This window comes from Bombina bombina, chromosome 12 (assembly GCF_027579735.1).
Source record: "Bombina bombina isolate aBomBom1 chromosome 12, aBomBom1.pri, whole genome shotgun sequence".
Taxonomy (NCBI): Eukaryota; Metazoa; Chordata; class Amphibia; order Anura; family Bombinatoridae; genus Bombina; species Bombina bombina.
Window position 1 is genome coordinate 2,558,538 of NC_069510.1, and position 24,936 is coordinate 2,583,473.

At 40.4% G+C, this 24,936-nt stretch overlaps 1 protein-coding gene across 1 annotated transcript in view; it reads left to right on the plus strand.

Annotated features, from left to right (window-relative positions):
* GARNL3 (GTPase activating Rap/RanGAP domain like 3) overlaps window positions 1–24,936 on the plus strand; it is a gene marked incomplete at its 5' end in the record, with an annotated part of 730,206 nt that overhangs the window by 668,109 nt on the left and 37,161 nt on the right. The window contains 2 exons of the mRNA XM_053695928.1: window positions 9,082–9,200; window positions 10,059–10,194. Of these exons, the coding sequence (XP_053551903.1) occupies window positions 9,082–9,200; window positions 10,059–10,194 (255 nt within the window). The remainder of the gene's footprint in view (window positions 1–9,081; window positions 9,201–10,058; window positions 10,195–24,936) is intronic.

The following is a 24,936-nucleotide window of genomic DNA, read 5'->3' on the forward strand; positions in this document are numbered from 1 at the left end:
AGAGCAAGTCTGGAAGAGCAGACGTGCACCATCAGAGAGCTCTATAGCAAGGCTATCCAGTAGTAACAGTAGTGACTGGTTTGTGTGCTCTCTTTAGGTATTAATAACAGGTGAGGAATAATCTTTATATAAAGGTGAAGAGCAAGTCTGGAAGAGCAGACGTGCACCTTCAGAGAGCTCTATAGCAAGGCTATCCAGAAGTGACAGTAGTAACTGGTTTGTGTGCTCTCTTTAGGAATTAATAACAGGTGAGGAATAATCTTTATATAAAGGTGAAGAGCAAGTCTGGAAGAGCAGACGTGCACCATCAGAGAGCTCTATAGCAAGGCTATCCAGAAGTGACAGTAGTGACTGGTTTGTGTGCACTCTGTAGGAATTAATAACAGGTGAGGAATAATCTTTATATAAAGGTGAAGAGCAAGTCTGGAAGAGCAGACGTGCACCATCAGAGAGTTCTATAGCAAAGCTATCCAGAAGTGACAGTAGTGATTGGTTTGTGTGCTCTCTTTAGGGTATAACAGGTGAGGAATAATCTTTATATAAAGGTGAAGAGCGAGTCTGGAAGAGCAGACGTGCACCATCAGAGAGCTCTATAGCAAGGCTATCCAGAAGTGACAGTAGTGATTGGTTTGTGTGCTCTCTTTAGGGTATAACAGGTGAGGAATAATCTTTATATAAAGGTGAAGAGCGAGTCTGGAAGAGCAGACGTGCACCATCAGAGAGCTCTATAGCAAGGCTATCCAGAAGTGACAGTAGTGACTGGTTTGTGTGCTCTCTTTAGGTATTAATAGCAGGCGAGGAATAATCTTTATATAAAGGTAAAGAGCAAGTCTAGAAGAGCAGACGTGCACCATCAGAGAGCTCTATAGCAAGGCTATCCAGAAGTGACAGTAGTAACTGGTTTGTGTGCTCCCTTTAGGGTATAACAGGTGAGGAATAATCTTTATATAAAGGTGAAGAGCAAGTCTGGAAGAGGAGATGTGCACCATCAGAGAGTTCTATAGCAAGGCTATCCAGAATTGACAGTAGTGATTGGTTTGTGTGCTCTCTTTAGGGTATAACAGGTGAGGAATAATCTTTATATAAAGGTGAAGAGCAAGTCTGGAAGAGCAGACGTGCACCTTCAGAGAGCTCTATAGCAAGGCTATCCAGAAGTGACAGTAGTGATTGGTTTGTATTATCTCTTTAGGGTATAAGAGGTGAGGAATAATCTTTATATAAAGGTGAAGAGCAAGTCTAGAAGAGCAGACGTGCACCATCAGAGAGCTCTATAGCAAGGCTATCCAGAAGTGACAGCAGTGACTGGTTTGTGTGCTCTCTTTAGGGGATAACAGGTGAGGAATAATCTTTATATAAAGGTGAAGAGCAAGTCTAGAAGAGCAGACGTGCACCTTCAGAGAGCTCTATAGGAAAGGCTATCCAGAAGTGACAGTAGCGACTGGTTTGTGTGCTCTCTTTAGGTATTAATAACAGGTGAGGAATAATCTTTATATAAAGGTGAAGAGCATGTCTGGAAGAGCAGACGTGCACCTTCAGAGAGCTCTATAGCAAGGCTATCCAGAAGTGACAGTAGTGACTGGTTTGTGTGCTCTCTTTAGGGTATAACAGGTGAGGAATAATCTTTATATAAAGGTGAAGAGCAAGTCTGGAAGAGCAGACGTGCACCTTCAGAGAGCTCTATAGGAAAGGCTATCCAGAAGTGACAGTAGCGACTGGTTTGTGTGCTCTCTTTAGGTATTAATAAAAGGTGAGGAATAATCTTTATATAAAGGTGAAGAGCAAGTCTGGAAGAGCAGACGTGCACCTTCAGAGAGCTCTATAGCAAGGCTATCCAGAAGTGACAGTAGCGACTGGTTTGTGTGCTCTCTTTAGGTATTAATAACAGGTGAGGAATAATCTTTATATAAAGGTGAAGAGCAAGTCTGGAAGAGCAGACGTGCACCATCAGAGAGCTCTATAGCAAGGCAATCCAGAAGTGACAGTAGTGACTGGTTTGTGTGCTCTCTTAAGGGTATAACAGGTGAGGAATAATCCTTATATAAAGGTGAAGAGCAAGTCTGGAAGAGCAGACATGCACCTTCAGAGAGCTTTATAGCAAGGCTATCCAGAAGTGACAGTAGTGACTGGTTTGTGTGCTCTCTGTAGGTATTAATAGCAGGTGAGGAATAATCTTTATATAAAGGTAAAGAGCAAGTCTGGAAGAGCAGACGTGCACCATCAGAGAGCTCTATAGCAAGGCTATCCAGAAGTGACAGTAGTGATTGGTTTGTGCACTCTCTTTAGGGTATAACAGGTGAGGAATAATCTTTATATAAAGGTGAAGAGCAAGTCTGGAAGAGGAGACGTGGACCATCAGAGAGCTTTATAGCAAAGCTATCCAGAAGTGACAGTAGTGATTGGTTTGTGTGCTCTCTTTAGGGTATAACAGGTGAGGAATAATCTTTATATAAAGGTGAAGAGCAAGTCTGGAAGAGCAGACGTGCACCTTCAGAGAGCTCTATAGGAAAGGCTATCCAGAAGTGACAGTAGTGACTGGTTTGTGTGCTCTCTTTAGGTATTAATAGCAGGTGAGGAATAATCTTTATATAAAGGTAAAGAGCAAGTCTAGAAGAGCAGACGTGCACCATCAGAGAGCTCTATAGCAAGGCTATCCAGAAGTGACAGTGGTAACTGGTTTGTGTGCTCCCTTTAGGGTATAACAGGTGAGGAATAATCTTTATATAAAGGTGAAGAGCAAGTCTGGAAGAGGAGATGTGCACCATCAGAGAGCTCTATATCAAGGCTATTCAGAAGTGACAGTAGTGATTGGTTTGTGTGCTCTCTTTAGGGTATAACAGGTGAGGAATAATCTTTATATAAAGGTGAAGAGCAAGTCTAGAAGAGCAGACGTGCACCTTCAGAGAGCTCTATAGCAAGGCTATCCAGAAGTGACAATAGTGATTGGTTTGTATGCTCTCTTTAGGGTATAAGAGGTGAGGAATAATCTTTATATAAAGGTGAAGAGCAAGTCTAGAAGAGCAGACGTGCACCATCAGAGAGCTCTATAGCAAGGCTATCCAGAAGTGACAGCAGTGACTGGTTTGTGTGCTCTCTTTAGGGTATAACAGGTGAGGAATAATCTTTATATAAAGGTGAAGAGCAAGTCTAGAAGAGCAGACGTGCACCTTCAGAGAGCTCTATAGGAAAGGCTATCCAGAAGTGACAGTAGCGACTGGTTTGTGTGCTCTCTTTAGGTATTAATAACAGGTGAGGAATAATCTTTATATAAAGGTGAAGAGCATGTCTGGAAGAGCAGACGTGCACCTTCAGAGATCTCTATAGCAAGGCTATCCAGAAGTGACAGTAGTGACTGGTTTGTGTGCTCTCTTTAGGGTATAACAGGTGAGGAATAATCTTTATATAAAGGTGAAGAGCAAGTCTGGAAGAGCAGACGTGCACCATCAGAGAGTTCTATAGCAAGGCTATCCAGAAGTGACAGTAGCGACTGGTTTGTGTGCTCTCTTTAGGTATTAATAAAAGGTGAGGAATAATCTTTATATAAAGGTGAAGAGCAAGTCTGGAAGAGCAGACGTGCACCTTCAGAGAGCTCTATAGCAAGGCTATCCAGAAGTGACAGTAGCGACTGGTTTGTGTGCTCTCTTTAGGTATTAATAACAGGTGAGGAATAATCTTTATATAAAGGTGAAGAGCAAGTCTGGAAGAGCAGACGTGCACCTTCAGAGAGCTCTATAGCAAGGCTATCCAGAAGTGACAGTAGTGATTGGTTTGTGTGCTCTCTTTAGGTATTAATAACAGGTGAGGAATAATCTTTATATAAAGGTGAAGAGCAAGTCTGGAAGAGCAGACGTGCACTATCAGAGAGCTCTATAGCAAGGCTATCCAGAATTGACAGTAGTGACTGGTTTGTGTGCTCTCTTAAGGGTATAACAGGTGAGGAATAATCCTTATATAAAGGTGAAGAGCAAGTCTGGAAGAGCAGACGTGCACCTTCAGAGAGCTTTATAGCAAGGCTATCCAGAAGTGACAGTAGTGACTGGTTTGTGTGCTCTCTGTAGGTATTAATAGCAGGTGAGGAATAATCTTTATATAAAGGTAAAGAGCAAGTCTGGAAGAGCAGACGTGCACCATCAGAGAGCTCTATAGCAAGGCTATCCAGAAGTGACAGTAGTGACTGGTTTGTGTTCTCTCTTTAGGGTATAACAGGTGAGGAATAATCTTTATATAAAGGTGAAGAGCAAGTCTAGAAGAGCAGACATGCACCTTCAGAGAGCTCTATAGCAAGGCTATCCAGAAGTGACAGTAGTAACTGGTTTGTGTGCTCTCTTTAGGAATTAATAACAGGTGAGGAATAATCTTTATATAAAGGTGAAGAGCAAGTCTAGAAGAGCAGACGTGCACCTTCAGAGAGCTCTATAGCAAGGCTATCCAGAAGTGACAGTAGTGATTGGTTTGTGTGCTCTCTTTAGGTATTAATAACAGGTGAGGAATAATCTTTATATAAAGGTGAAGAGCAAGTCTAGAAGAGCAGACGTGCACCATCAGAGAGCTCTATAGAAAGGCTATCCAGAAGTGACAGTAGTGACTGGTTTGTGTGCACTCTGTAGGTATTAATAGCAGGTGAGGAATAATCTTTATATAAAGGTGAAGAGCAAGTCGGGAAGAGCAGATGTGCACCATCAGAGAGCTCTATAGCAAGGCTATCCAGAAGTGACAGTAGTGATTGGTTTGTGCGCTCTCTTTAGGGTATAACAGGTGAGGAATAATCTTTATATAAAGGTGAAGAGCAAGTCTGGAAGAGGAGACGTGGACCATCAGAGAGCTTTATAGCAAGGCTATCCAGAAGTGACAGTAGTAACTGGTTTGTGTGCTCTCTTTAGGTATTAATAACAGGTGAGGAATAATCTTTATATAAAGGTGAAGAGCAAGTCTGGAAGAGCAGACGTGCACCATCAGAGAGTTCTATAGCAAGGCTATCCAGAAGTGACAGTAGTGATTGGTTTGTGTGCTCTCTTTAGGGTATAACAGGTGAGGAATAATCTTTATATAAAGGTGAAGAGCAAGTCTGGAAGAGCAGACGTGCACCTTCAGAGAGCTCTATAGGAAAGGCTATCCAGAAGTGACAGTAGTGACTGGTTTGTGTGCTCTCTTTAGGTATTAATAGCAGGTGAGGAATAATCTTTATATAAAGGTGAAGAGCAAGTCTGGAAGAGCAGACGTGCACCTTCAGAGAGCTCTATAGCAAGGCTATCCAGAAGTGACAGTAGTAACTGGTTTGTGTGCTCCCTTTAGGGTATAACAGGTGAGGAATAATCTTTATATAAAGGTGAAGAGCAAGTCTGGAAGAGGAGATGTGCACCATCAGAGAGCTCTATATCAAGGCTATTCAGAAGTGACAGTAGTGATTGGTTTGTGTGCTCTCTTTAGGGTATAACAGGTGAGGAATAATCTTTATATAAAGGTGAAGAGCAAGTCTAGAAGAGCAGACGTGCACCTTCAGAGAGCTCTATAGCAAGGCTATCCAGAAGTGACAATAGTGATTGGTTTGTATGCTCTCTTTAGGGTATAAGAGGTGAGGAATAATCTTTATATAAAGGTGAAGAGCAAGTCTAGAAGAGCAGACGTGCACCATCAGAGAGCTCTATAGCAAGGCTATCCAGAAGTGACAGCAGTGACTGGTTTGTGTGCTCTCTTTAGGGTATAACAGGTGAGGAATAATCTTTATATAAAGGTGAAGAGCAAGTCTAGAAGAGCAGACGTGCACCTTCAGAGAGCTCTATAGGAAAGGCTATCCAGAAGTGACAGTAGCGACTGGTTTGTGTGCTCTCTTTAGGTATTAATAACAGGTGAGGAATAATCTTTATATAAAGGTGAAGAGCATGTCTGGAAGAGCAGACGTGCACCTTCAGAGAGCTCTATAGCAAGGCTATCCAGAAGTGACAGTAGTGACTGGTTTGTGTGCTCTCTTTAGGGTATAACAGGTGAGGAATAATCTTTATATAAAGGTGAAGAGCAAGTCTGGAAGAGCAGACGTGCACCTTCAGAGAGCTCTATAGGAAAGGCTATCCAGAAGTGACAGTAGCGACTGGTTTGTGTGCTCTCTTTAGGTATTAATAAAAGGTGAGGAATAATCTTTATATAAAGGTGAAGAGCAAGTCTGGAAGAGCAGACGTGCACCTTCAGAGAGCTCTATAGCAAGGCTATCCAGAAGTGACAGTAGCGACTGGTTTGTGTGCTCTCTTTAGGTATTAATAACAGGTGAGGAATAATCTTTATATAAAGGTGAAGAGCAAGTCTGGAAGAGCAGACGTGCACCTTCAGAGAGCTCTATAGCAAGGCTATCCAGAAGTGACAGCAGTGACTGGTTTGTGTGCTCTCTTTAGGGTATAACAGGTGAGGAATAATCTTTATATAAAGGTGAAGAGCAAGTCTAGAAGAGCAGACGTGCACCTTCAGAGAGCTCTATAGCAAGGCTATCCAGAAGTGACAGTAGTGACTGGTTTGTGTGCTTTCTTAAGGGTATAACAGGTGAGGAATAATCCTTATATAAAGGTGAAGAGCAAGTCTGGAAGAGCAGACGTGCACCTTCAGAGAGCTTTATAGCAAGGCTATCCAGAAGTGACAGTAGTGACTGGTTTGTGTGCTCTCTGTAGGTATTAATAGCAGGTGAGGAATAATCTTTATATAAAGGTAAAGAGCAAGTCTGGAAGAGCAGACGTGCACCATCAGAGAGCTCTATAGCAAGGCTATCCAGAAGTGACAGTAGTGACTGGTTTGTGTTCTCTCTTTAGGGTATAACAGGTGAGGAATAATCTTTATACAGGTAGCCCTCAGTTTACGCCGGGGTTAGGTTCCTGAAGGAATGGTTGTAAATCGAAACCGTTGTAAATTGAAACCCAGTTTATAATGTAAGTCAATGGGAAGTGAGGGAGTTAGGTTCCAAACCCCTCTCAAAATTGTCATAAGTAACACCTAATACATTATTTTTATAGCTTTGAAATGAAGACTTTAAATGCTAAACAGCATTATAAACCTAATAAAATTATCACACAACACAGAATATATAATTAAACTAAGTTAAATGAACAAAATTTGTTTGCTAAACAGCATTATAAACCTAATAAAATAATCACACAACACAGACTTCACTTGCATTTTTCTGCAAACAGTTCTTTCTATGCATTCAAATCTGGACTGATTTATAGACAGGAAGATCTTGTTCCTTTGAAATCTGCTCGATAGCTCAGGTCTGGTTAAACTGATTAATTTCAGCTTGCTTGGCTTTGCTGCTACACAAGCGGAGAGCTCCACCTACTGGCTATTTTAATAAATGCACTGCTTCTCAATGCTTTTCAATAGCAGTCACATGACTGGAAAAAAAGGTTGTTATTCTGAAACGGTGTAAATTGAACCGTTGTAAAACGAGGGCCACCTGTATAAAGGTGAAGAGCAAGTCTAGAAGAGCAGACGTGCACCTTCAGAGAGCTCTATAGCAAGGCTATCCAGAAGTGACAGTAGTAACTGGTTTGTGTGCTCTCTTTAGGAATTAATAACAGGTGAGGAATAATCTTTATATAAAGGTGAAGAGCAAGTCTAGAAGAGCAGACGTGCACCTTCAGAGAGCTCTATAGCAAGGCTATCCAGAAGTGACAGTAGTGACTGGTTTGTGTGCTCTCTTTAGGGTATAACAGGTGAGGAATAATCTTTATATAAAGGTGAAGAGCAAGTCTAGAAGAGCAGACGTGCACCATCAGAGAGCTCTATAGCAAGGCTATCCAGAAGTGACAGTAGTGATTGGTTTGTGTGCTCTCTTTAGGGTATAACAGGTGAGGAATAATCTTTATATAAAGGTGAAGAGCAAGTCTAGAAGAGCAGACGTGCACCTTCAGAGAGCTCTATAGCAAGGCTATCCAGAAGTGACAGTAGTGACTGGTTTGTGTGCTCTCTTTAGGTATTAATAACAGGTGAGGAATAATCTTTATATAAAGGTGAAGAGCAAGTCTAGAAGAGCAGATGTGCACCTTCAGAGAGCTCTATAGCAAGGCTATCCAGAAGTGACAGCAGTGACTGGTTTGTGTGCTCTCTTTAGGGTATAACAGGTGAGGAATAATCTTTATATAAAGGTGAAGAGCAAGTCTAGAAGAGCAGACGTGCACCTTCAGAGAGCTTTATAGCAAGGCTATCCAGAAGTGACAGTAGTGATTGGTTTGTGTGCTCTCTTTAGGGTATAACAGGTGAGGAATAATCTTTATATAAAGGTGAAGAGCAAGTCTGGAAGAGCAGACGTGCACCATCAGAGAGCTCTATAGCAAGGCTATCCAGAAGTGACAGTAGTGACTGGTTTGTGTGCTCTCTTTAGGGTATAACAGGTGAGGAATAATCTTTATATAAAGGTGAAGAGCAAGTCTGGAAGAGCAGACGTGCACCTTCAGAGAGCTCTATAGCAAGGCTATTCAGAAGTGACAGTAGTGACTGGTTTGTGTGCTCTCTGTAGGTATTAATAGCAGGTGAGGAATAATCTTTATATAAAGGTGAAGAGCAAGTCTGGAAGAGCAGACGTTCACCTTCAGAGAGCTCTATAGCAAGGCTATCCAGAAGTGACAGCAGTGACTGGTTTGTGTGCTCTCTTTAGGGTATAACAGGTGAGGAATAATCTTTATATAAAGGTGAAGAGCAAGTCTAGAAGAGCAGACATTCACCTTCAGAGAGCTTTATAGCAAGGCTATCCAGAAGTGACAGTAGTGATTGGTTTGTGTGCTCTCTTTAGGGTATAACAGGTGAGGAATAATCTTTATATAAAGGTGAAGAGCAAGTCTGGAAGAGCAGACGTTCACCTTCAGAGAGCTTTATAGCAAGGCTATCCAGAAGTGACAGTAGTGATTGGTTTGTGTGCTCTCTTTAGGGTATAACAGGTGAGGAATAATCTTTCTGTTCCAGCTTATAAGGTTCTTCCCAAGCACTAAACTGAAAAAGGAAATGGTGTCCCTAAGTCCATGATGTAAAGCCAGATCTTGTCTCTTTACTATAACCACAACATGTTTCAATGCTACATTCATTCATTACTTGTTTCTTCTTTTGCTACAGTTTGTGCATTCCCATACATTCTTGCCTTCACCACTGATTCAATAGAAATCCGACTGGTTGTGAACGGCAATTTAGTTCATACAGCAGTAGTACCAGAACTTCAACTTGTGGCATCCAGGGTAAGAACCACTGCTTCAAAACGTTTGTATCAGGAATGTTGTAGTATGCATAGAAAAGAGAAGCACAGTAAAATGTTGTTCTGCTAATGATTATTAAGGACACTACATACACCTATATTGGTGGCAACAGACAAGAAAACACTGATTTAAGTATAACAGGAACACACATTTAAATAAACAAAATAAATAAAAACAAAAAACATTAATTTACTTTAGGATGCAATGAGAAAACAAACATGACTACAATGTGCCTTTGGAAGATAACCCAACCTACATTGTCACAAAAGACGGTGTTTACAAGTATTTGCTAGACAATAAAGAATATATGGATATATTATATATACATCAAGTGACATGTTTCATATCTAATATCCTTTTTAATATGGCTATCCCATCCTCATCAGGGCCTAGACATTAGCTAACTGATTCTCAGCTCGGTATCTTGACCAGGGTTGGGTCTATAATTGGACCAGTTGATCCCACAATACCCAGTCAGCATTTGACAGATGTGCCACTTAGTGACAGTATATTCTGGCTGAGAGTAATTAGAAATGACTCTCATTTGGGTCCATCAGCTGGGTATCAGCAAGCATGTGTGAAATTTCAGTCTGCTGAACTTATATCTTTGAGACTTCTAGCTATGGCTGTGTTTAGACTGTAGTGGACAGTTACTTCATTCTTGGACCCAGACAGCCCAATGTCTTAAGCCGGTCCTGTTCAGGACATAAATATTAATTTTAGGTTAATTTCCCCTGTGGTTTGAAAACATAGGTGTAAAGGATATTGGGGAAGGGGCAGTGGCTGTATACTAAGACTTTTTCTAACCTTTACTAACATGGCCTATCTCCCTCCTTCTAGTCAGATATATATTTTAAAGCAACATCAGCTGTGGGATCCTCATCTAACAGCAGTTCCAAGGACACCAGTTCCCACAGCTCGCCACAGACACCACCGGGTTTTGATCTGCCAGTGTTTCCCTCTGCACCAGGAGAAGGTAAGCAGGGAAATAGTTAACTGCAGTTGTGTTTCTAAATTGTCTGTCTGAGTGGTGTGCAAGTAATCCCCTATGTATAGGTATAATAGAAAGAAAGTGTAGAGTAAAGTATAATTAGGGACCATTATATACTCATTCTGCCTTCACACTCTTAAACTGATGACTTGTTTCTCAAGCCTTTTATTTCTCTCCAACAAACTGTGCAGATCCTTTGTTTTTCCCAAATGTAATTATTGACCTTTAGATGTGTAATCTTTATAGTTATACCTGATTATTAGCCTGCAATGCTTGAGCAGCAGGTGAATTCTAATGTGATTTTGTAAGGCTATAATTGTGTTTAGCTGCACAAGTTAAAAGAAAACAACTTGCTATTAATAAAGTAATATCTGTCTCACCAGAATATAGACTACAAATATTGCTTGTAGGTTGAACTCTGTTGGAAAGAGTGCTAGTACCATAATTGTCTGAACAACCTATGTACTTCTCTGGATGGAGCTTTCATCAGGATCTTGGAGAAGAAACGGACTGGATGAATCTTGCCAGACTCAGGAATACGTTGAGAAAGGACTGCTCCTGTAGCTACTGAGAAAGCATCTACTTCCAGGATAAATTGGTATTCAGGATTAGGATGACGAAGAGTGGGTGCAGAAGCAAAAGCCTGTTTTAGATAATCAAAAGCCTGAATAGCATCAGGGGTCCACTCATTGCAGTTTTGCCCTTTTTTTGTCAGTGAAGTAAGGGGTGCCGTAATGGTGGCAAAACCTTTGACAAACTTCCTGTAGTAACTGGCAAAGTCCAGGAAATGCTGGAGAGCTTTAAGGGAGTCAGGTCTAGGCCATTCGAGTATGGCATTAAGTTTAGTTGGAACAATTTTGAAGCCAGTTTTAGATATTACATATCCTAGAAAGGGAACAGATTCCTGGTGAAGAGAACATTTTTCCATCTTGGCAGTACTTTCCTGACATGGGATACATGATCTTGATAGTTTTGTGAAAAGATGAGGATATCGTCAAGGTAGATGATGACAAAGACATTCAAATAATCCCTGGAAAATCTCATTCACAAAGTGTTGGAACACTGCAGAGGCATTGCAGAGCCCAAAAGGCATGACCAGATATTCGTAATGCCCAAAGCGGGTATTAAAAGCTGTTTTCCATTCATTCCCCTTGCGCATTCGGATGAGGTTGTATGCGCCACGAAGATCCAATTTGATATAGTGGATCCTTGCAGATAGGTGAACAATTCGGGGATTAGGGGTAATGGATAACTGTTCTTTACAGTGATCTGATTTAGACCTCTAAAGTCTATACAGGGTCGAAGACCTCCGTCCTTTTTTTCACAAAAAAAGAAGCCAGCCCCCACAGGTGAAGAAGACGGTCTTATAAAACCTCTAGCTAAGTTATCCTTGATATACTCTTCCATGGCTAGATTTTCGGGTCTGGAAAGAGGATAAGTCTTGTCACGGGGCAAAGGAGCTCCAGGGAGCAAGACTGTGGGACAATCGAAGGGACGATGTGGAGGAAGGAGTTCCGCCTCTTTTTTGGAGAAAACATCAAGAAAGTAGGGAATGGGTTAGGAGTTAGAGGTTTCAGTAGCGAGTGCAATGGTGACTGGTCATTTGACATGAGTATGTAAACAGTTGATCAAACATGAAGAACCCCAGAAGTGAGTTCGCCTTGTGCCCAAGAAAACGTAGGGTTGTGTAACTGGAGCCAGGGGAGACCCAAGATTATGGGAAATTGGGGAGTCGGAATGACATCAAGACTAATTGTTTAAATTGGAAAATAGTAATGGCCTGGTAGAAAACTGAATGACTCCAGAACCCAGCGGACCATTGCTGACAGTGGAGACCTTGACAGAGTGCCCTTTAGAATGTAGAGGTATTCTGTGTGTGGTTGCAAAGTTAGAATCTATGAACACACCTCCAGCACCGGAATCAATGAGGCCTTGAGTATAGAGTTTACGATCTCCAAGATGAAGAGTTACTGGCACAAAGAGTTTGTTGTTGAGGGAAGAGAATTCTATTTGACTTAACTCAGTCCCTCGATCTGGAGTTAAGCCCTGGCTTTTGCTGGTCTGGTGGGACAATCCCTCAACAAGTGTCCCTTTAGACCACAGTATAGGCATAGACCAAGAGAGTGTCTTCTCTGGCGTTCGGTCTTGGTTAACTTTATGGTACCAATTTCCAAATGTTCTGTTTGATCAGTAGAGGTAGAAGCAGGAGACACAGGATTGGAGAAACGGGGTGTTAGACAAAATGAAGAGCGAAATAAAGGCTTGCGAGTTCTCTCTCTTTCTTGTTGCCACTATACCCCACTTCTGGGGTTCTTCATGTTTGATCAACTGTTTACATACTCCCGTCAAATGACCAGTCACCATAGCACTCGCTACTGAAACCTCTAACTCCTTACCCATTCCATATCCTGGACTTTCTTGATGTTTTCTCCAAAAAAGAGGCGGAAGACCTTCATCCACATCGTCCCTTCGATTGTCCCATAGACTTGCTCCCTGTAACTCCTATACCTAGCATCAAGTCTGATACAAAGATTGATTAGATCTTCTAGAGATTCTGGAAGATCCAGATATACTAGCTCGTCTTTGAGACGTTCAGAGAGACCCTTACGAAAAGCCGCTCTAAGGGCTCCCTGATTCCAAGAGGACGCAAGTGTGCGGAATTCAATTGCATACTGTGCCACAGATTGGGTCCCCTGACGTAGGTCTAAAAGAGAGGCTTCCGCAGCTGAAGATCTTCCAGGTTTGTCAAAGACAGTCGAAAATACAGACAGGAAGAAATCCACATCCTGGAGTATAGGATCATTCTTTTCCAACAAGGGGGATACCCAGGCCAGGGCTTTTCCTTTCATCAAGGATATAAGAAATGTTATCCTAGAAGAAGGTGTAGTGAACAGTGCAGCACTGTTGTAAAAATGAATTGGTTAAAAAAAAAAACTACAATCTTTGGGGTTATCATATTTGTCAGGAAGGGGTATCTTAGGGCCTATTTGCCCAAGAGGATGGGTTGCTGGAACTGAAGGAGAAGGTGAAGCCAGTGAGGTAGGGTTGGGTTGTATTGGAGCAACCAGACTCTCTAGCAAAGCAGTTATCTGATCCAGTTTGGAGTCCAGGGATTGCAAATGTGTGGCATGGGATCCCAGCAATTGTCCCTGGTGGGCCATGGCCGTGGATAGCTCAGCGGGGTCCTTATTTTGGCGTGTATGTTCTGTCAGCCGTAAAGAATCAGTCCAGGATTAGACCCAACTGCTAGAGTGATGTTATAAACACACGCTAGCACACTGAAAGGAAACCATAACGTGACCCACTCAGGAAAGAAACAAAAACAGTTATTATACAGGAAAATAAAACTGTGTACTCACAGGTGATGCAGGGACACGGAACAGTCTCGAGATGAGGGAGTACAAGCTTTAGAGACTTTAAAGAAGGTTGTGGATGATCCGTTAGAGTAGTCAGGCAAAGCAGAGGTAAGTATCACTTTTGAGTAGGCAGAGGATGATCCGTTAGAGTGGTCAGGCAAAGCAATGGTCAATGTCCCTTTAAGCACATTTAAGGATGAGGCAGAAGAGTGGTCAGGCAAAGCAATGGTCAATGTACCTTGTTACACCCATGTGACGTGTGGGGGCGTAACACAGGAAGGCTGTGTCACGTTGCTAGGCAACGTGACGCGGTGATACAGAGAGAGACCCGGGAGCCACGGCGACATGACATTGATCGGATCATGACACACTGTTGTACTAAAATACAGATAAATCCTGCAGGACTGCATTTAAAATTAAACATGCAGAGTACAATGCATGAAAGGTATATACCTAGAGGAGCATATACTATAGAATTGTGTACACTAATAGCATAGGACATATAATGACATGCATATCAACAGAGACAGACGTTCGGCCTACGTAAAAATTGTGTGTGCTGCTGAACATGCAATGAACATAAGCAGCTCTTAGCGATTTGTATATCATAATAGTGTACAGAACCTGCATGAGGTACATTACTGCAAATAGTATTCCCAAAAGCATCAAATGTACAACAGTATATAAAATGCAGACTGACATAAAAACCTCAGGGTCTGAGGATAGGGGTTTTTGCCCCCCAAAATGTCACCTATGTAATAAAGAACGGTTTTCTTTGCTAAATCCAGTGAGTGTGGTCAGTCTGTTTCCTGCATTATTCCATTACCTGCACCCTGGTTGCTGTCACATTTGTTTGTGAGAGTGCAGATCAACCCTCTAATTTATATATATATATATATATATATATATATATATAGAAGAAGAGAATCCCCCAAAGGAGAAAGAAAGGACAGGTGCACAGGTAAGAGAACAAGCTTAACACCTGACGCGTTTCGCGCATGCGCACATGCGCTTCATCAGAGGTGAAGGTATATATATATATATATATATATAGCCCTTAAGTACCCCCTGGCAAGTACCCACCCCCTTCCTGGGACTGGCAGGCACTGAAACTAACTATGGAATCTGGCCCAAACTGCAAAAACATGATTTCTTGCTGTAGAGACTCCATACCAAGGAGAAAAAGCCTGGGCAGTGAGTGGGCAGAGCTACTGCTTAGAGAAAAGCCGGGACTGTAATAATTTAAAAAAAAAATCACTTTTGATTATTTTAGTATAAAATAGTCCACCAAGCATAAAATAAGTTAATAACAAAAAGACTGTTCCCCTGCCTAACCAGAGCCTCCACAACTAAACTGCTCACTGCACTAAACCGATGGTGGTTTGTTAAAGAGCCATACACCTAATTAATTACACCCCAGAGTTGCCAGAGGGCTGTAAAGGGTGACAGACTTCACTGACTATGTCCCTGATAATGATTGGACAGGTAGGGGCCTGAAAAGGAGAAAATATTGTGTCATGAGGAGAGCAGGTTAAGTCCCCTGCTATGATGTACCTGTGTCAGAGTACCTTCCTCTGGGCTGTGTGTGCTGTGTAAAGTCACTTATCTTATGCAGCACCCCTCTACTGGCTTACCAGGCATGTCAATGCAGCAGTATCCAGTAGAGAGCGCATCCAGTGCAGGTATTGAGTACCGCAGAGGATTGCAGTAGGAAATATCTGTGTTTCTCAAGGGGAGGCTAAGGATGAGTTCCCGTGACGCCTGAGGGTATTTATGGCTGAAGTTCCGTTAGAGAAATACTGTGCACATAACAGGGTATTCCTATGTCCCTATATCACTCAGCTGCTGTGAAGAGTCTTTTCTGTCTTCCTTGTAAATGTTACTCCCCAGGGACTCTGGATCTCACATAGGTCTGAGCTCCCAATTTGTAATCCATAAGCAAGTAGCTGGAACAACCTCTGTTCTCAACCAAATCCTACGAGGCCAAGAACAAAACTGAGAGGGATGGGAGGTGGAAAGGATTTTAAGCTCTGATATGGGTTCTTAACCCCCTCCTAGTGGCAGGAAATATATCCATATGTTATGGAGGACTGTGGACCATCATCATTTTACAAAACAAATGTTTGCTTAATATAACCAGGCAGCCTGTTTAATCCCTTTAGTGAATCCTTAGTACAGTGTAGATTTAACTCAAACTATGAAATAAGTTTATGGGCATACCAGGAAATGAACTGCACTCACTGACTTCTCTTGGTTTACAACCATATCCTAAGCTCTGACAATTGACCCATCCCCCCTAACCTGAGCAGCCCTTTTAAAATAAACTGCTGCACATCACATGACCTGGGTATAAACTGGTACATATCACAAGCTGGGTATCTCTCAGTATAAATTGGTGCATATTGCATAGCCTGGGTATCTCTCTCAGTATAAACTGGTGCACATCACATGACTTGGGTATCTCAGTATATCCTGGTGCATATTGCATGGCTTCGGTATCTTGCTCAGTATAAACTGGTGCACATCACATGACCTGGATATCTCAGTATAAACTGGTGCATATTGCATGGCTTGGGTATCTCCCTCAGTATAAACTGGTGCACATCACATGACTTGGGTATCTTTCTCAGTACAAACTGGTGCACATCATATGACCTGGGTATCTCTCTCAGCATAAACTGGTGCACATCACATGACCTGGGTAGCTCTCTCAGTATAAACTGGTGCACATCACCTGGGTATCTTTCTCAGTACAAACTGGTGCACATCATATGACCTGGGTATCTCTCAGTATAAACTGGTGCACATCACATGACCTGGGTATCTCTCAGTGTAAACTGGTGCACATCACATGACCTGGATTTCCTTCTCAGTACAAACCGGTGCACATCACATCACCTGGGTATCTCTCTCAGTATAAACTGGTGCACATCACATGACCTGGGTAGCTCTCTCAGTATAAACTGGTGCACATCACATGACCTGGGCAGTGCTCTCAATACAGACTGGTGCACATCACATGACCTGGGTATCTCTCTCAGTATAAAATGATGTGCATCATATGACCTGGGTATCTCTCTCAGTATAAACTGGTGCACATCACATGACCTGGGCAGCGCTCTCAATACAAACTGGTGCACATCACATGATCTGGGTATCTCTCTCAGTATAAACTGGTGCACATCACATGACCTGGGTATCTCTCTCAGTATAAAATGGTGCACATCACATGACCTGGGCAGCGCTCTCAATACAAACTGGTGCACATCACATGATCTGGGTATCTCTCTCAGTATAAACTGTTGCACATCACATGACCTTGGTATCTCTCTCAGTATAAACTAATGCACATCACATGACCTGGGTATCTCTCTCAGTATGAACTGATGCGCATCATATGAACTGGGTATCTCTCTCAGTATAAACTGGTGCACATCACATGACCTGGGTATCTCTCTCAGTATAAACTAATGCACATCACATGACCTGGGTAGCGCTCTCAATACAAACTGGTGCACATCACATGACCTGGGTATCTCTCAGTATAAACTGGTGCACATCACATGACCTGGGTATCTCTCAGTATAAACTGGTGCACATCAAATGACCTGGGTATCTCTCAGTATAAACTGGTGCACATCACATGACCTGGGTATCTCTCAGTATAAACTGGTGCACATCACATGACCTGGGTATCTCTCAGTGTAAACTGGTGCACATCACATGACCTGGATTTGCTTCTCAGTACAAACCGGTGCACATCACATCACCTGGGTATCTCTCTCAGTATAAACTGGTGCACATCACATGACCTGGGTAGCTCTCTCAGTATAAACTGGTGCACATCACATGACCTGGGCAGTGCTCTCAATACAAACTGGTGCACATCACATGATCTGGGTATCTCTCTCAGTATAAACTGGTGCACATCACATGACCTGGGTATCTCTCTCAGTATAAACTAATGCACATCACATGACCTGGGTATCTCTCTCAGTATGAACTGATGCGCATCATATGAACTGGGTATCTCTCTCAGTATAAAGTGGTGCACATCACATGACCTGGGCAGCGCTCTCAATACAAACTGGTGCACATCACATGATCTGGGTATCTCTCTCAGTATAAACTGTTGCACATCACATGACCTGGGTATCTCTCTCAGTATAAACTAATGCACATCACATGACCTGGGTATCTCTCTCAGTATGAACTAATGCGCATCATATGAACTGGGTATCTCTCTCAGTATAAACTGGTGCACATCACATGACCTGGGTATCTCTCTCAGTATAAACTAATGCACATCACATGACCTGGGTAGCGCTCTCAATACAAACTGGTGCACTTCACATGACCTGGGTATCTCTCAGTATAAACTGGTGCACATCACATGACCTGGGTATCTCTCAGTATAAACTGGTGCACATCACATGACCTGGGTATCTCTCAGCATAAACTGGTGCACATCACATGACCTGGGTATCTCTCAGTATAAACTGGTGCACATCACATGACCTGGGTATCTCTCAGCATAAACTGGTGCACATCACATGACCTGGGTATCTCTCAGTATAAACTGGTGCACATCACATGACCTGGGTATCTCTCAGTATAAACTGGTGCACATCACATGACCTGGGTATCTCTCTCAGTATAAACTGGTGCACATCACATGACCTGGGTATCTCTCTCAGTATAAACTGGTGCACATCACATGACCTGGGTATCTCTCTCAGTATAAACTGGTGCACATCACATCACCTGGGTATCTTTCTCAGTACAAACTGGTGCACATCATACTCAGTACAAACTAGTGCACATGTCAGTATAGTTTTATGCCTACACCTTTAAATGCTGTTGTCTGTTGTAAAGGCGCTAGTATGTCAGTATAGTTTTATGCCTACACCTTTAAATGCTGTTGTCTGTTGTAAAGGCGTTAGTATGTCAGTATAGTTTTATGCTTACACCTTTAAATGACTGTCTGTTGTAAAGACGCTAGTATGTCAGTATAGTTTTATGCTTACACCTTTAATGCTGTTGTAAAGGCGCTAGTATGTCAGTATAGTTTTATGCTTACACCTTTAATGCTGTTGTAAAGGCGCTAGTATGTCAGTATAGTTTTATGCTTACACCTTTAATGCTGTTGTAAAGGCGCTAGTATGTCAGTATAGTTTTATGCTTACACCTTTAAATGCTGCTGTAAAGGTGCTAGTATGTCAGTATAGTTTTATGCTTACACCTTTAATGCTGCTGTAAAGGCGCTAGTATGTCAGTATAGTTTTATGCTTACACCTTTAAATGCTGCTGTAAAGGCGCTAGTATGTCAGTATAGTTTTATGCTTACACCTTTAATGCTGTTGTAAAGGCGCTAGTATGTCAGTATAGTTTTATGCTTACACCTTTAATGCTGTTGTAAAGGCGCTAGTATGTCAGTATAGTTTTATGCTTACACCTTTAAATGCTGCTGTAAAGGCGCTAGTATGTCAGTATAGTTTTATGCTTACACCTTTAATGCTGCTGTAAAGGCGCTAGTATGTCAGTATAGTTTTATGCTTACACCTTTAATGCTGTTGTAAAGGCGCTAGTATGTCAGTATAGTTTTATGCTTACACCTTTAATGCTGTTGTAAAGGCGCTAGTATGTCAGTATAGTTTTATGCTTACACCTTTAATGCTGTTGTAAAGGCGCTAGTATGTCAGTATAGTTTAATGCTTACACCTTTAATGCTGTTGTAAAGGCGCTAGTATGTCAGTATAGTTTTATGCTTACACCTTTAATGCTGTTGTATATGGGCTAGTATGTCAGTATAGTTTTATGCTTACACCTTTAAATGCTGCTGTAAAGGCGCTAGTATGTCAGTATAGTTTTATGCTTACACCTTTAATGCTGTTGTAAAGGCGCTAGTATGTCAGTATAGTTTTATGCTTACACCTTTAAATGCTGCTGTAAAGGCGCTAGTATGTCAGTATAGTTTTATGCTTACACCTTTAAATGCTGCTGTAAAGGTGCTAGTATGTCAGTATAGTTTTATGCTTACACCTTTAATGCTGTTGTAAAGGCGCTAGTATGTCAGTATAGTTTTATGCTTACACCTTTAAATGCTGCTGTAAAGGCGCTAGTATGTCAGTATAGTTTTATGCTTACACCTTTAATGCTGTTGTAAAGGTGCTAGTATGTCAGTATAGTTTTATGCTTACACCTTTAATGCTGTTGTAAAGGCGCTAGTATGTCAGTATAGTTTTATGCTTACACCTTTAAATGCTGCTGTAAAGGCGCTAGTATGTCAGTATAGTTTTATGCTTACACCTTTAATGCTGCTGTAAAGGCGCTAGTATGTCAGTATAGTTTTATGCTTACACCTTTAATGCTGTTGTAAAGGCGCTAGTATGTCAGTATAGTTTTATGCTTACACCTTTAATGCTGTTGTAAAGGCGCTAGTATGTGAGTATAGTTTTATGCTTACACCTTTAATGCTGTTGTAAAGGCGCTAGTATGTCAGTATAGTTTTATGCTTACACCTTTAATGCTGTTGTAAAGACGCTAGTATGTCAGTATAGTTTTATGCTTACACCTTTAATGCTGCTGTAAAGGCGCTAGTATGTCAGTATAGTTTTATGCTTACACCTTTAAATGCTGCTGTAAAGACGCTAGTATGTCAGTATAGTTTTATGCTTACACCTTTAATGCTGTTGTAAAGGCGCTAGTATGTCAGTATAGTTTTATGCTTACATCTTTAATGCTGTTGTAAAGGCGCTAGTATGTCAGTATAGTTTTATGCTTACATCTTTAATGCTGTTGTAAAGACGCTAGTATGTCAGTATAGTTTTATGCTTACATCTTTAAATGCTGTTGTAAAGACGCTAGTATGTCAGTATAGTTTTATGCTTACATCTTTAATGCTGTTGTAAAGACGCTAGTATGTCAGTATAGTTTTATGCTTACACCTTTAATGCTGTTGTAAAGGCGCTAGTATGTCAGTATAGTTTTATGCTTACACCTTTAATGATGTTGTAAAGGCGCTAGTATGTCAGTATAGTTTTATGCTTACATCTTTAAATGCTGTTGTAAAGACGCTAGTATGTCAGTATAGTTTTATGCTTACACCTTTAATGCTGTTGTAAAGACGCTAGTATGTCAGTATAGTTTTATGCTTACATCTTTAAATGCTGTTGTAAAGACGCTAGTATGTCAGTATAGTTTTATGCTTACATCTTTATTGCTGTTGTAAAGACGCTAGTATGTCAGTATAGTTTTATGCTTACACCTTTAATGCTGTTGTAAAGGCGCTAGTATGTCAGTATAGTTTTATGCTTACACCTTTAATGCTGTTGTAAAGGCGCTAGTATGTCAGTATAGTTTTATGCTTACACCTTTAAATGCTGCTGTAAAGGCGCTAGTATGTCAGTATAGTTTTATGCTTACACCTTTAATGCTGCTGTAAAGGCGCTAGAATGTCAGTATAGTTTTATGCTTACACCTTTAAATGACTGTTGTAAAGACGCTAGTATGTCAGTATAGTTTTATGCTTACACCTTTAATGCTGTTGTAAAGACGCTAGTATGTCAGTATAGTTTTATGCTTACACCTTTAATGCTGTTGTAAAGGCGCTAGTATGTCAGTATAGTTTTATGCTTACACCTTTAAATGACTGTCTGTTGTAAAGACGCTAGTATGTCAGTATAGTTTTATGCTTACACCTTTAATGCTGTTGTAAAGGCGCTAGTATGTCAGTATAGTTTTATGCTTACACCTTTAATGCTGTTGTAAAGGCGCTAGTATGTCAGTATAGTTTTATGCTTACACCTTTAAATGACTGTCTGTTGTAAAGACGCTAGTATGTCAGTATAGTTTTATGCTTACACCTTTAAATGACTGTCTGTTGTAAAGACGCTAGTATGTCAGTATAGTTTTATGCTTACACCTTTAATGCTGTTGTAAAGGCGCTAGTATGTCAGTATAGTTTTATGCTTACACCTTTAAATGCTGCTGTAAAGGCGCTAGTATGTCAGTATAGTTTTATGCTTACACCTTTAATGCTGCTGTAAAGGCGCTAGTATGTCAGTATAGTTTTATGCTTACACCTTTAAATGACTGTCTGTTGTAAAGGCTCTAGTATGTCAGTATAGTTTTATGCTTACACCTTTAATGCTGCTGTAAAGGCGCTAGTATGTCAGTATAGTTTTATGCTTACACCTTTAATGCTGTTGTAAAGACGCTAGTATGTCAGTATAGTTTTTTTGCTTACATCTTTAATGCTGCTGTAAAGGCGCTAGTATGTCAGTATAGTTTTATGCTTACACCTTTAATGCTGCTGTAAAGGCGCTAGTATGTCAGTATAGTTTTATGCTTACACCTTTAATGCTGTTGTAAAGGCGCTAGTATGTCAGTATAGTTTTATGCTTACACCTTTAATGCTGTTGTAAAGGCGCTAGTATGTCAGTATAGTTTTATGCTTACACCTTTAATGCTGTTGTAAAGGCGCTAGTATGTCAGTATAGTTTTATGCTTACACCTTTAATGCTGTTGTAAAGGCGCTAGTATGTCAGTATAGTTTTATGCTTACACCTTTAAATGCTGCTGTGAAGGCGCTAGTATGTCAGTATAGTTTTATGCTTACACCTTTAATGCTGTTGTAAAGGCGCTAGTATGTCAGTATAGTTTTATGCTTACACCTTTAATGCTGTTGTATATGGGCTAGTATGTCAGTATAGTTTTATGCTTACACCTTTAAATGCTGCTGTAAAGGCGCTAGTATGTCAGTATAGTTGTATGCTTACACCTTTAAATGCTGTTGTAAAGGCGCTAGTATGTCAGTATAGTTTTATGCTTACACCTTTAATGCTGTTGTAAAGGCGCTAGTATGTGAGTATAGTTTTATGCTTACACCTTTAATGCTGTTGTAAAGGCGCTAGTATGTCAGTATAGTTTTATGCTTACACCTTTAATGCTGTTGTAAAGGCGCTAGTATGTCAGTATAGTTTTATGCTTACATCTTTAATGCTGTTGTAAAGGCGCTAGTATGTCAGTATAGTTTTATGCTTACATCTTTAATGCTGTTGTAAAGACGCTAGTATGTCAGTATAGTTTTATGCTTACATCTTTAAATGCTGTTGTAAAGACGCTAGTATGTCAGTATAGTTTTATGCTTACATCTTTAATGCTGTTGTAAAGACGCTAGTATGTCAGTATAGTTTTATGCTTACACCTTTAATGCTGTTGTAAAGGCGCTAGTATGTCAGTATAGTTTTATGCTTACACCTTTAATGCTGTTGTAAAGGCGCTAGTATGTCAGTATAGTTTTATGCTTACACCTTTAATGCTGTTGTAAAGACGCTAGTATGTCAGTATAGTTTTATGCTTACATCTTTAAATGCTGTTGTAAAGACGCTAGTATGTCAGTATAGTTTTATGCTTACATCTTTAATGCTGTTGTAAAGGCGCTAGTATGTCAGTATAGTTTTATGCTTACACCTTTAATGCTGTTGTAAAGGTGCTAGTATGTCAGTATAGTTTTATGCTTACACCTTTAATGCTGTTGTAAAGGCGCTAGTATGTCAGTATAGTTTTATGCTTACACCTTTAAATGCTGCTGTAAAGGCGCTAGTATGTCAGTATAGTTTTATGCTTACACCTTTAATGCTGCTGTAAAGGCGCTAGAATGTCAGTATAGTTTTATGCTTACACCTTTAAATGACTGTTGTAAAGACGCTAGTATGTCAGTATAGTTTTATGCTTACACCTTTAATGCTGTTGTAAAGACGCTAGTATGTCAGTATAGTTTTATGCTTACACCTTTAATGCTGTTGTAAAGGCGCTAGTATGTCAGTATAGTTTTATGCTTACACCTTTAAATGACTGTCTGTTGTAAAGACGCTAGTATGTCAGTATAGTTTTATGCTTACACCTTTAATGCTGTTGTAAAGGCGCTAGTATGTCAGTATAGTTTTATGCTTACACCTTTAATGCTGTTGTAAAGGCGCTAGTATGTCAGTATAGTTTTATGCTTACACCTTTAAATGACTGTCTGTTGTAAAGACGCTAGTATGTCAGTATAGTTTTATGCTTACACCTTTAAATGACTGTCTGTTGTAAAGACGCTAGTATGTCAGTATAGTTTTATGCTTACACCTTTAATGCTGTTGTAAAGGTGCTAGTATGTCAGTATAGTTTTATGCTTACACCTTTAAATGCTGCTGTAAAGGCGCTAGTATGTCAGTATAGTTTTATGCTTACACCTTTAATGCTGCTGTAAAGGCGCTAGTATGTCAGTATAGTTTTATGCTTACACCTTTAAATGACTGTCTGTTGTAAAGGCTCTAGTATGTCAGTATAGTTTTATGCTTACACCTTTAATGCTGCTGTAAAGGCGCTAGTATGTCAGTATAGTTTTATGCTTACACCTTTAATGCTGTTGTAAAGACGCTAGTATGTCAGTATAGTTTTATGCTTACATCTTTAATGCTGCTGTAAAGGCGCTAGTATGTCAGTATAGTTTTATGCTTACACCTTTAATGCTGTTGTAAAGGCGCTAGTATGTCAGTATAGTTTTATGCTTATACCTTTAATGCTGTGTAAAGGCGCTAGTATGTCAGTATAGTTTTATGCTTACACCTTTAATGCTGTTGTAAAGGCGCTAGTATGTGAGTATAGTTTTATGCTTACACCTTTAATGCTGTTGTAAAGGCGCTAGTATGTCAGTATAGTTTTATGCTTACACCTTTAATGCTGTTGTAAAGGCGCTAGTATGTCAGTATAGTTTTATGCTTACATCTTTAATGCTGTTGTAAAGGCGCTAGTATGTCAGTATAGTTTTATGCTTACATCTTTAATGCTGTTGTAAAGATGCTAGTATGTCAGTATAGTTTTATGCTTACATCTTTAAATGCTGTTGTAAAGACGCTAGTATGTCAGTATAGTTTTATGCTTACATCTTTAATGCTGTTGTAAAGACGCTAGTATGTCAGTATAGTTTTATGCTTACACCTTTAATGCTGTTGTAAAGGCGCTAGTATGTCAGTATAGTTTTATGCTTACACCTTTAAAGCTGTTGTAAAGGCGCTAGTATGTCAGTATAGTTTTATGCTTACACCTTTAATGCTGTTGTAAAGACGCTAGTATGTCAGTATAGTTTTATGCTTACATCTTTAAATGCTGTTGTAAAGACGCTAGTATGTCAGTATAGTTTTATGCTTACACCTTTAATGCTGTTGTAAAGACGCTAGTATGTCAGTATAGTTTTATGCTTACATCTTTAAATGCTGTTGTAAAGACGCTAGTATGTCAGTATAATTTTATGCTTACATCTTTAATGCTGTTGTAAAGACGCTAGTATGTCAGTATAGTTTTATGCTTACACCTTTAATGCTGT